Source organism: Canis lupus, chromosome 12 (genome assembly GCF_003254725.2).
Source record: "Canis lupus dingo isolate Sandy chromosome 12, ASM325472v2, whole genome shotgun sequence".
In the NCBI taxonomy this organism is placed as follows: domain Eukaryota; kingdom Metazoa; phylum Chordata; class Mammalia; order Carnivora; family Canidae; genus Canis; species Canis lupus.
Window position 1 is genome coordinate 67,243,883 of NC_064254.1, and position 12,981 is coordinate 67,256,863.

Genomic DNA, 12,981 nt, shown 5'->3' on the forward strand with positions numbered 1-12,981 from the left:
GTAGCTCAATGGGGAGAGGTTTCTTGGTAGAAGTTTAAAATAAAGACTGCTTTATGCTCTACCTTGTTATTCTCGCTGAGTACTGTATATTCACACTGACTTTTTTTTCATGTTACTGTGAAAAGATAAACTCTGTTCCTTATTCACTTTGTCAGTTTAAGGTGTTTGAACAATTTGAATTTATTTTTCTTCCCATTCTAGCTACGTGATTTCGGGAGATGGAAATGGAAAATTGAACATCTGGGACTGGAAGACCACAAAACTCTACAGTCGATTTAAAGCTCATGATAAAGTGTGTATAGGTGCAGTGTGGCATCCTCATGAGACATCTAAAGTCATAACATGTGGTTGGGATGGTCTCATTAAATTGTGGGATTAATGAGATTAGTCTTATCTAGGGTCTTTTTTGATCCATTATCCTATTTAACTATATTTAATTAATTATTAAATGTGTTGGATGACAACCTGATTTACAAATTATGATTTCCTTACATGGCCTTATGAAGTTGACCCATTGTTGAAAAATATATATATATATTTTTTTTGTAAATTTGACTTCTATAAATTCATTGGCAACTTCATTTCATTCTTTATAGATGTTATTTATACAGAGAATGACCATCGATTTTTCTCTTTGGGGAGTAGTCATTGTTGGCAGGCAGTTTGGGTTTACCCCCTTGACATACTGAAAGGATCTCTTTGGAGTTGAGGAAGAATCCCTGGTGGATTTGGGGTGTTAAAGGAGATAATATAATTAATGACAGATAATTCTGAAAGGCACCATATGTTTACCTCTTCCACACAAAGGGGAGCAAGGAGCAGGGATGATGTAATTTAATGTGAATCTGAAAGAAGGATAAAACCACCCACAATTATGGTTTCCATTATTTTTGGTGGGTCAAGTTCAAATCTTTTGGATTCAGGACTTCTACTATTTTTTATGACATACATTGTATGTTTACTTGTAAGCCAGCAATCTTCTCGGACTGCAGCATTCCTCTAATTAGTAAACAATGGAAAATAAGCAGTCCAGAGTTTTTTCCTTGGCTTTCTTCCTGATCAGTATAGACAGGAGTATATATAATCAGAGAATTATGTTATTTTTGAAGGTGAAACTCCAGAGAATTGAGTCAAGAGTTTGAATTTTATTTGTGTTTACTATCTGTACAGACCTGGCTACACCTCCAGAAATCAGGGTCTCCTAGGTCATTGATTCATGGATGTTACTACTGAAATACTCCTCATAGGAGATAGGGTATGAGGGCATCGTCCAAAATGTCAGCTTGTAATTTCTTTGAAGTTGTATGTTTGATCTGTAAAATTATTCTGATTTTGCTTGTGAATATATTCGACAGAACTTTAAGATTAGAAAAATTTTTAACTTCTTTCCAAATCTTTGAATAAAATTGACACTCCAGGAAGATGGCTATGGTTCCCCATTTTGAGAAGCAATAACTAGTTGGTTTAAAAAAAAAAAAGTTTAAGAACTTCAGATGGTGAAATCAAGATGGCCTCTTGAATATAATAGCTAACAGCACTTTGGTTGACAAGCCATTTTTCCTGTTTTATTATAAATCTCTGTAAGGTATTTGTGCTTTGAAATACTTCAGTACCATGCTTAAAAACATTGGTTCATAGCTGCTCAGAGGGCTGACTTGGAGACCAAAATCATGTTGAATGTCGATATCCTAAGGGCATTAGTTCTGAGTCCTGGGCTGTCAATAGCAATTCATGCTCCCTATACTTAGAACTTCGATTTTTAAAAATTAATTTTTAAAAAGCCCTGGTATAGATGACCTACCTGGCACTATAGCCACATTAATAAATAAATCTCAAAGAAGAAAATAGAAAGAATAAAAATGGCCAGACATGTTATTTTGGGGCACACAGACACTCAAAGAAATAAGAATACACTGTCTGGCTGCTGCCTTTCTGTATCTGCCAGGGAGCATGGCTGTCACTTCCTGAAGAGGAAGGAAGTCACATAAGACCTTGTCATTAGTCCCTAACCACTGGTTTTAACAAATGTGAATGACTGAAATGTGATGGGACAGAAAGATTTAATCATTTAAACTATCTTGTTCAGCATCAGTATTGTGTATGTTACAGATCATAATTTCTAAATCTGGTTATTTTATTGTGTTTTTGACTTTCTAAACTAAGTGTATATAAAAGTTCTCTTTTTAAAAAAAAAAAAAAGATCATATTTTTCAATAAAGCATTTTTTATAGAAAGTGTTACCGAATTTTTCATTCTTAGTCTTAAGTCTTAACCGTTGAGACAACAAACCATTTGCAGATTTTAAATGGGTTGTTTTTATTCTGTGGGGAGATATGATGCTTTAGAGGTGGGGATGGTATATTAATACGACTTATTAATGGGTTCTAGTTAAGTAACAAAAATACAGGACAGCACACTGAGAGCATACAGATTAACACATTCCATATTTGTTTACTCAGTGGTGGCACTGAGTCATGACTGCACCCATTTCAGAGTACACAAATGAGTAGGGTTCTTTTCCAGCTTAAAAAAGTCTCAACATTGTGTTGTTACTGGAATTAAGTGGTTACCTTTTCCCAACTGCTACCTTTTTATTCCACCCAAGATAGATTTCCTTCCTAAAGCTTAGATTAAACGTGAGGCTTTACTGAAAGTTTTAATCAAATGAGTATTTAAATATTGAAGCACAAGCTGGGAATATTTTGTCCTAAGGAGACAGTTTTAAGAAACAGGGAATAGCATCAAGCAGGCATTTCTCTAAGGAAAAAAGTATAGAGTGATTCTTGACAATGCATTGTGAGGCTGGTTGATGTCCTTAGCACGTTTATAAATTACTGGGAGGAAAACAATGATGATGAACTATCAAATAAACCCTTGGATGACAGCCATCAGGACTGCAACACTAGCCATGATTGTAGAAGGCTTTCCTTGAACCACAGTGTTGGACTGAGAACCATCTACACCAGAATCACCTGGAGATGGTGTTACCCACTGAGATACAGAAGAAAAGAAAATGGGAGTTAGCTGGAGGAGCCATAATGAGTTCAGGTACAGGGAAGGCAAGTGCGAGGTGCCATCCAGGTCCACATACCTGTCAGCGGTATTCAATTTGGGTCTGAAAGTGAGACCTAGGGAATGCTGATGCTATACTTCATCAAAGATGCAAGTTTTCCACGTTTTGACATCTCAGAAATAGGGTTCTGTCTTAAAATCAATCATATGTCACAGTTTAATTGGCGGCATTCAATCTTAGTGGATCACACAGTAATTGATGAAATACAGTAGAAACAAGGCAAATGCTAAGGGGACCTACAAAGGAGAAGAGATGACCCAAAGGTTCTATCATCACAGCACAAGGCTCAAAATTCACGTTCTCAAATGTTCATTTGATCAGTAGGTAAATAAAATGAATGAATGAACAAAAGATTGCAATTGAGAAATATGTTGCTATTTATATAAATATATGTTTATATATATGAATTGTGAATATATAAAAATATGTGTATATTCAGTCACTGGGTCAAACTCAGCACTTTGAGCAAGGGCCCCAGTTGATAGTCACACTAAGGAGGAGAGCCAATGCAGTAAAATCCGAGTTTATCTTGAGTATTTCAGAAATGGCACTGTTTAGTACACAAAAAATCAAGAGAAATTTTGCTAACCAAAAATAAATACATGTGTGTGCATGCATGCATATTTAGGTTTGTGTATGTATATACATTTTTTATATTTCTGTGTTCATGATCATTTTAATAACTAGAAACCACTTTCTTAACCTAAATGCAGCCATTTTATTGGGAACTTAAGGGAAAAGAAGTCATAACTTGCAGCCAGAGTCCTTAGAGTGGCTTCATTTTTAGTGACAGAGACAACTCCTTTGCCTGCACAGCTTCCGGTATTTGCAATCACCATCTTTAGGAGTTTTTTAGCTCCCTACATCCTATTCACACCCTTCAGCATTTGAGATCTGAGGGACTATCTCAAATCTCAAACATTCTTTAAGTACATGTTCCAGAATAGTACTAACAGAAAATGTGAGTTGAGTCATGTGGGTAATTTTTTTTCATGTGTATGATTTTTTACTAATGGCCACATTGAAAAAAACAGGATATTAATTTTCATATTTCATTTAGTATATGCAAAGTATTATTTCAACATTCAATTAATTTTTTAAAAGATTTACTTATTTTAGACAGTGCCTAAGCTGGGGGGGAGGGGCAGAGGAAGATGGAGAATCTCAAGATGACTCCCAGCTGAGGGCAGAGCCTGCCATGGTGCTCAATCCCAAGACCCTGAGATCTGAGCTGAGCTGAGACTCAGACACTTAACCAACTGAGCCACCACCCAGGTGCCCCTCAATTATTTTTTAAATAAATACTTTACTTTCCTCATACCAAGTCTTTGAACTCTGGTTTGTATTTCACATATAACAGCACGTCTCAATTCAGACACTAAATATTCATAATTTTACCTGTTTCACACCAAGTCGCCCAAGTTGTTGCAAATATATCTGAATTTTCTAATAATTGAATGAGGTAGAAGTTTTTAAATTAATTAAAAGTAAATATAAAATTCCATCCCTCAGTTACATTTGCCACATTCTAAAGCTCAATAGCAACCTGTGGCTAATGGCTGCCACGTTACACACAACAGGTCTAGCACCACTCTTTACACCCATGGCTTAAATATTTACTGCTTCGTCTTCGGAAAGGAATTCTAAGGTTCAAATTACTGAAAATATGTTTAGAATATAAATTTTTCTGTGCTACATTTTGGGTAGTTTCCTCCAAGTTTATCTTCCAGTTTGCTTTGCAGTCTCTTCAGCTGTGTCTAATCTGTCTTAATCTATTAAATTTATTCCAATGACTTTCCCTTTATGGAAGCCCTATTTATACCTTTTTATATTTACCTGCTTTTCATATATCACTTTCTTAAGGTTGCTATATAGTCTTTTATGCCTTTAATCATTTTAAATAATTTATATTATTCTTTAAGGCTTGTTACATCAACTTCTTGGGCTGAAAATCCCAGTATTTATTGTGTCTGTCAATTCTATCTCACTTCCTTGGCAGTTGTAATTTTTTATTAGGAATTCATCTTAAGCAGGTCTTGTTTCTTTTTTTCTTTCTTTCTTTTTTTTTTTTTTTTTTTTATTTGGAAAGAAATCCTTTGTAGCCTGAGCTGAAGGGCCCCTTCACAGTGGTTTTACATTTGTTTCTGCCATATACCCTTACGTTTCACTCTCTCTGTTTATCTTAATTTCTCAGCTTATGGTTTTCCTACCCCATGAGATTAATATAAATTCAACTCCTTAAACAGGCCAGAGGTTTCAAATTCTCATGGGAAACTTCTTTCCTCCCAGAGCTACAGCAAGGATAGGCTTTCTTGGGCTGGGGGGTGGGGATGAGGAAGGGACGTGTTTTGGGACTCTCACATTGAGGTTGTGGCACTCCAAAGGTCCCCCTGGGCAGCTGTCTCCATGCTGATCCTTTCCCTTAACACAACCTTCTCTCTGGGCTTTAGGCCTCTACCACCCTGAGCACTGAACTCATAGGACTACTGCAGAGAAGGTTCCTGCTATACCTTCTAGGCTCTCGCTGAGCTTTGTGTGCCTGAAGATTTTTCTTTCTTGGGCATTCAGCCATACATATGAATGTATATGTACATATGTGTGTGTTATGTACACACATATATTTGCACATGTACGTACAGAAGGATCATCATAAAGCTACGTATTTAATCTAGTATCTTCAGATATTGTAACTTTGTTAGGACTTTCTGAAAACAGATGTATAACTCAGTACAGCCTGAAACATTCTGTTTTTTAGAACCATATAAGTGTGTTATCCAAAAAAGGTACTTTGCCTAAGGGCACTTCACGTGATTGGAGAGCCATCATAACAGATTCCTCTTTTATCAGGGTCTTTTCTTTCGAATAAGCACATCATTTGGATTCTTCTGAATTTATCCTAAGGCTTCCCTGTATAGCACCCAAATCAAGAAATTATCCTATCACTGTCTGAGCCTTCTCTAATCACACAAATCTTAGAATAATGAGATCTTCAAGCTAGAAGAAACCTTAGAAATCAAATATTCCAACCCAAGATCAGCCAGTAGGCCAATAAAAGTGATGATTTCCTCAATACCACGCAGCTAGTTAACAGCAGTATCAAATCTTTCTCCCTGCCTCCTCCCCATAATGCAACTTGCTTATGTATTTTTTAAAGGGTAAGATTTACGGCATAATCCTTGTGGCTTCCAGCTTATTCTGAGTTAGGTAATTCCAAAGAAACACTCAGCTACTAAGACTGTTTCATCCTCTAGTAAAATGGAACCCAGCTAAAAACATTCTCTTGGCCTCTTCCATTAGAGTTGGGCCCCATCACTTTCTCATAACTGTGCCCACAGGAATGTTGCTCTTTTTAAGAAGCATTAGTCATTTTTTTTCAAAGATTATTTTAGAGAGAGAGAGAGAGAGAGCATGTCCACACACACACAGCAGGGAGGGGCAGAAGGAGAGGGGGTGAATCCCAAGCAGACTCCGGACTGAGTGGGGAGCCTGTCGTGGGGCTGGAACCCACAACCCTGAGATCACAACCCTAGCTGAAACCAAGAATCAGGTGCTAAACTGACTGCGCCACCTGGATGCCCCACTAGCATGTTTCCATATAGTGCTAAACATAAAGTGTGACATTAAGCTTGATTTATTTTCCTCAAGGACAGAAATACAATTACTTAAAGAATTTCAATAATTTCTAAATTTAGGCAGTTGAAGAATACATTGAATCTTGGGGTTATGATTTCATGTGACAAGTAAAGTTCAAATACCTCTTTCAATAAGAAAAAGACATTTTTTACATAAGGTTAAGTGTGTTTCTGAATTCACAAAGAACCAGCAATTGACTAATACAAAAGAATTATGTTATTGCTTAAAAGGCAAACATAAACTTATCTCCAGCAGAAGAGAACAATCACATTAATTGAGCCTGGAGGTATTGTGGCATTGTCAAGAATCATCATCTGTTAAAATGAGGGCTTCATTTTTAATATGACAAAATATGATGATGGGGCTGACTCCCTGATATTAATCCAAGCTTTGCAAAACCCAAACATGTGATCCTTAGGAAATTCAACTCTTGTGCTGTATTTATTATACCTAAAATTGTATAGTCAAGGTAGAAATGGCTTATATGAATAATTAATTTGGACTAAACACTGTAAACTCATGAGTTTGCCTTTGTTCTACCCTATAAAGATTAGTGGACCTGCAGTGAATTCTAATAGATGTGTTTACTTCTTCCTGGCTTTCTTCATTTTAACATACCAAATAGTTACAGACATTTATGATAACCTGTTATAGCTGCATCAAATATAATCACTCTAAGAAAAGGGGAAAGGGAAAATTTTTTTCTTTGACTTTAGTTTCAAATTGTGACACAGTTTGTGCTATAAAGGTGATTTTTGAAAGATTTTATTTATTCATGAGAGACACAGAGAGAGGCAGAGGGAGAAGCAGGTTCCCTGAGGGGAGCCTGATGTAGGACTCGATCCCAGGACCCCGGGATCACAACCTGAGCCAAAGGTAGACGCTCAACTATCTAAATGGCTAAAAGGTGATTTCTAAATCTCTTACTCACATGTCTTTCACCTACGCAAGGTTTTTTAAAATCCATTTGAAGAACATTATTAAATTTGTATTTTCAGATTCATTTACGAGCATTGCTCTAGTAAGATGAAGCTCATGCATCTGTAAGCCAAAGACCACTTTGGAAACAAAGGAAACACACTGCATTTCCAAGTGACTGCCCTTTCTAAAACCCAAGCGGAAAGTGTCACACAGTGGGATGAGCCAGGGCCAAGAGCTGCTTCCAGGTCTTGCAAGAGCGTTTCTGGCAACCTGAAATATTGACAGAGAAGTTGCTGGGTCCCCGTATTCTTTCAGTAAGCCTCCACTTGGCAGGCATATTTTAATTAAGTAGATGGTTTAAAAATTAAACATGCCGGCCACAAAAATGTCCCAACTCTAACAGATTTGCAGGTCTGATGTTAGTACATCAAGTCCCTCCCTCCCCACCCAGCATTTACTAATAAAGAAGCAAAAATACGTCTTTTGGGAGTGCCACCTTACATCTGTTAGAGGCTCTTGGGGCGTCACTGCAGAGGGTAGGGGCCTAGCTTTGGATCTGAACCACTGAGATGCGGGTTCCTACTCTACCGTCTACTTGTGGCATAATCTTAATAAATTCTTTAACCTCTCAGAGTTTCCTCACGTGTATAATCGGGAAAATTGCACTTCCACACTGAGCTGCCGGGAGAACTAGGAACAAGCCTTGCACAGGGCTGGGCACACGCAGGACGCTCTCAACAGCAGCTCCCGAGTATGCACGTGGTAGTTCTTTTTTTACCTTCACAGGCAGGATCTTCCCAAACAGCAGGGCCGTAGCACCCCAGACCCTTCCTTGTGGCCTCCTCCAGCTAGTTCTCCAGGGTGGATGGCTTTGCCCCCAAGGGCACAAGCGACACTGTCTGTGGATGTCTCTGGGTGCTAACAACTGAGGGGGGACAGGGAGAGATGCTCCCGGCATCTCAGTGGGGAGGGCCAGGGATGCTGCTGAATACTCTAGCATGCCCAGAACAGCTCTCCCTACCCCCACAAGGAATCATCCAGCCCAAAACGGCAATCTGCGCTGAGGTTAAGAAACCCCAGCCTACACAATAAGCATAATAAATTTTAGAGGCAGGGGAACCATAGCAACAGTCAGAATATTCATCATAAATTTCAAACTATCCATGAAGGGAATAAAGGACAGTCTTAGAAATAAGCATAAAATAAGCACAAAAAAAAAAAACTATTGAACAAGCTGCCTTGTAGGTGGGTGTGGGTGGGTGTGTTTGTGATTTATTTTGAGTTTGTCTTTTTTTTTTTTCTTAACAGTACAGCCATTCTTGCTTCAGATATATACATATATATAGTGTCTGATGAAGTCAATGTTGTGCACCACCAATCTGGAATAAATGGTGACTTGCCCTGCACAAAGGGCTTTCAGTGATTCCATAAATCTTCAATCCCATGAATTAAAGACCTTAATATGGGCGTGTACATATCTAAAACCTGATCAGACTGGACACATAAAATTAGTACACTTCATACTTAACCATATAAGAAGGTTTAATGTATAAAAAGGCTTATTGTACATACTTCGGTGTATAAAATTTTAATTAAAAAAATAAAGAAGAGAAACCGATATAATCCAAGCAGGAACTGGGCTAAAGTTAACTTTGTTTTGGAGGCGACACCATGCAAACTAAGCATTAAACCCCGTCAGAGTTTTTCGTGGACCCTTTGTGCTTTTGAGATACCTATGCACATGGAGAGCCACTTAACTGCTACTTTAAATCACACTTGTTCAAGCTGGTCCTCCCACCTCAATGACTTTTATTAGCGTCCTGTGAGTTTTAAAATAAAAAGCTCATTCATATTTTTAAGAATTCAGAAAGTCTTGTTCCCTTTTGAACTGAAGTTAGTTAAGATCATCTAACTCGAATATTATTTTGGTTTCTCACTTGAGGAATTTTGGTATTTTCAAACCACTGCAAGAAACAAAAAGCCAACTCGGAATGTCTGGGATGGAAGGAAATAAAAAAAGGGAAGAAGGAATAAAGTCCAGTTGCAATCAGTGGTGTACTCTCTCCCCAGATCTCTTGAGCAAACAATGTATATATAGTTTTCCTGTTCTCCCATGATGTAAAAAAAATGCCAGAAAATATACCTGATGTATAATAAGGTAACAATTTGGTTTGCTTTTATGCTATTTAATTAACTTACTTGAAATAGAATTTTTGAAAATCATTTGTGGGGGTAAATGTCTAATCCCGTAAATAAAAATGATGGAGATCATTTGAACTACCGAGAACCTACATTTAGGGTTTAATTTTTAAAAACGCAGACAGGATTGGCATTACTGAAACACAGTGTAAGCATCCCAGGAACGAGACAGACTTTGGCTCTCAGGCCGCGGTCTTAGAACAAATGCCAACTGGCCGCAGAGGAAAATTCACTTAATCTTTGACATAATGTATTAGAGAGAGAGAGATTTGACAGCATAGGCAAGGCGGTGGTTGAGAAACCAGGTCTGAAGTCAGAAGAGGCACCAGTGAAGACACCCACATTTGCCTGTGCTTAGTTTCCTAGGAACAGAAGGGGATGTAGGTCTGAAAAGAATCTGAGTTGACGTCCTTGATAGTCTAGTCTTTTAAACTCAGTGACAGAATTTGGTATGTCTAAGTCCCCAGAAACCAGAATCAGGGGCGCTTGCGAAGCCACAGCGTGGCCTCAGCAAAGGCTAAGGAGGAATGTCTGAAATCCACAGGGTCGTAAAGAATGGAACTGAGCAGGTGAACAAGGAAACCCTTGACAAGGAGAGTGACAGTCTAAGGGAAGGTCCTATTTTAAACAGTAAGCTACAAACTTAAGACTCTCATCAGCCCAGCAAAAACGGAAAATGGATGTAATTTCTTTTTCATGTTGGTGAAATTTTTCACGGATTTTAGATACATACTGAATTTTAGGGAAAACAGGTAAGTGGGAGGGTTATCTTCCAAGTTAAACAAAGGAGGACGAGCATCCCCGCTGTGTCGGAGGCAAACAGAAGGCCTGGGATTCGGGCAGATGGAGGTTGGCTCCTGGGGCCCTCCTGCGTCCATCCCTTCCACAAGTGCTCACTAGGCCCCTCCCACGGGGCAGGTGCCAGGCTATTCGCACTACAAAGGCAATAACACGGTCCCCACCTGGAGCTGGTAACAGGCTAGCGGGAGACTGAACAAGTGCAGGGATAATTAGAAAGCCGGACGTGCCTTATTCTCCAATTGTTTCCTTGAGGTCTGGATGACGTCCTGCATCCTAGTTCCATCTTGTATTTACCCAACTCAGAGTATAACAGCTACTTGCGTTGAAAATGTCTTTCTTCAGGAAGAGCTGGGGTTTAGATAAATCTTTGTAACTATGAAAAAGTCTGAAACCCTTTAGTTCTAATTCTTTGAGGAGGCTGTACCAGAACCGCACGACACTGCTGTCACCGCCACTGACCTCAAACCCGGGCCAGTGGAGATGAATCTCAAAGGTGAGCTGTCCAATTTGTTCAAGGACATCTTCCAGAATGAGATTTTCTAAAACTTTCCATTCTGCGCTTTCCAGATCTGCTTTGAGAACATCAATCTGTAACAAAATGATGAAATGAGATTAGCAGATTCAATAAATGTTGTTAAAAATACCGTCTTGACATCAGGAACATCGCTGTGTAACTACCTCCTACGAAAGCAGCATGTTTCAAATTTTAGGGTTAGAGGTTTTTTTCAATGGCCACTAATGCCATGAGTTTCTAACCTCACTCCACACCATATGTTAACACACAAATAAGGAAATGCCAGTCGGAAATCATAATGGAACCTCCTCCCCTCTGGCCAGGGGGTACAGATGCCTGAGACAGAGATGCTGGAACATGTGTTTCACAGAGCTGCGTGCCCACAGCCTCTCCCCAGAAACCTAGACACTGGTCACAGGAACCCAGCCACGTCAGGACAGAATGGTGGCCCCAGGGAGGGACAGAGAGCCACACTGCCTGCTGGGACCACCTCAAAACCTCACCCCCTTCCAACTTCTCAGGACTGGATGCCAGGGAGAGGTCTCAGGTGTCTGAATATGAGACTTGTAAAAAGAAGAAAAACTATTATTATCCTGTGAATTATTTTAAAACTATGCACCAGCACAGCATTTTAAAGTTGGGGAGGGGGAGGCAACACCATTCTCTGTTCATTTAATGAACGGAAGTTCACATTCCAGGTGAGATGAAATATAGGGAGAAGGGTAGGATAGGAGAGGTTTTGCAATTAATTAAGTTATGAGAATCAGCTCATTTTTGCTGGCTTTGCTATAGAATCACAGAACCCCAAAGCCTTCAGGAAGCGATAAAAGCTAATTACTTACTGGGCCCTTGCTTAGATGTGCCTGGCACGATGCGAAGTGCTTCGCTTGCAATATCCGTTTATTCCTCTCAATGATTCTGCAAGGGTGATTCTGTCACTATCCCTGTTTGAAGTTTGGGAAGTCAGATTCAGAGAGTAAGCCATCCCCAGTCACTGAGCTGGAGAGGCAGGGGTGACACGCAAACTGAGTCTGTCTACGTGGGCCCTGGTTTTAACCACTGTACCATGATGACTCTGCATAAACCACAAGAGGAAAAATGGCCCCTCTGATTCCCTAAAAGGCTTTTGGTTTGGAAAATAAGGTGCTATCGGAGCGTGAATAAGGGTCAGGGAGCAGAAGTATGGTTATCAATATCCCAGTGTACATCTACAGAGCACTTTATAGTTTAAAGCATTACTTCCTACATACATCAGCGCAGGGAAACAGCCTGATCTGCAGACAAGGACTTGGTAAAAATGGCTTTGGGCTGCCAACATTGCTTGTGTGATTTCAGAGTTGGGTAGAGGAGAAGATGCATAGGATTTAGACATAACTGCTCCAGGAAAATGATCCTTCCCAGTATCCTGACATCCCGAGGGAGATGCTTTCTTTTTTTCTGCCTTGCTTTGGACAGTACCTCACGGTCCACCAGGGAAAGAGTGATGGTTATATCCTAAGAATACCAGAAGGCCTCAGAATAGTCCAGATGTCTGTAAACCAGCCTGTCCAAAAAACAAAAAAAACAAAGCCTTCCAAACTCAAAGAGAAAAAAGTAATATGAAAAACAAAACAAAAAGACTCCTTTCTGAAAGGAACCAAGCAAAGGCAGATCCCACGGGAACATGTACAAGGCTAAGATAATTCTTGTGAATTGGACACAACAGAATTAACTCACTTTTTTCATCTCTGCTGCCCCGTCACTTTCTTGACTTTGTTTAATCATTGGAATTTTAAGAATAGTCTTGAATTAGGGTAATTAAACTGCTCAACAAAAATATGTAATTAAAACATCACAAAAT

The 12,981-nt window shown here is 39.2% G+C and overlaps 2 protein-coding genes across 4 annotated transcripts in view; one reads left to right on the top strand and one right to left on the bottom strand.

The window, feature by feature from the left end:
* Nucleotides 1-2,234, top strand: part of CDC40 (cell division cycle 40) — a 52,299-nt gene extending 50,065 nt beyond the window's left edge. The window contains exon 16 of the mRNA XM_025444934.3: nt 202-2,234. Coding sequence (XP_025300719.3) covers nt 202-379 — 178 coding nt within the window. The 3' untranslated portion in view covers nt 380-2,234. The remainder of the gene's footprint in view (nt 1-201) is intronic.
* Nucleotides 2,235-9,151: 6,917 nt separating this feature from the next.
* The window catches only part of METTL24 (methyltransferase like 24), a 100,097-nt gene continuing 96,267 nt past the window's right edge, over nt 9,152-12,981 (bottom strand). For all 3 annotated transcript variants that reach the window (XM_025444813.3, XM_025444814.3, XM_025444815.3), the window contains one exon: nt 9,152-11,215. In XM_025444813.3, the coding sequence (XP_025300598.1) occupies nt 10,901-11,215 (315 nt within the window). In that variant the 3' untranslated portion in view covers nt 9,152-10,900. The remainder of the gene's footprint in view (nt 11,216-12,981) is intronic.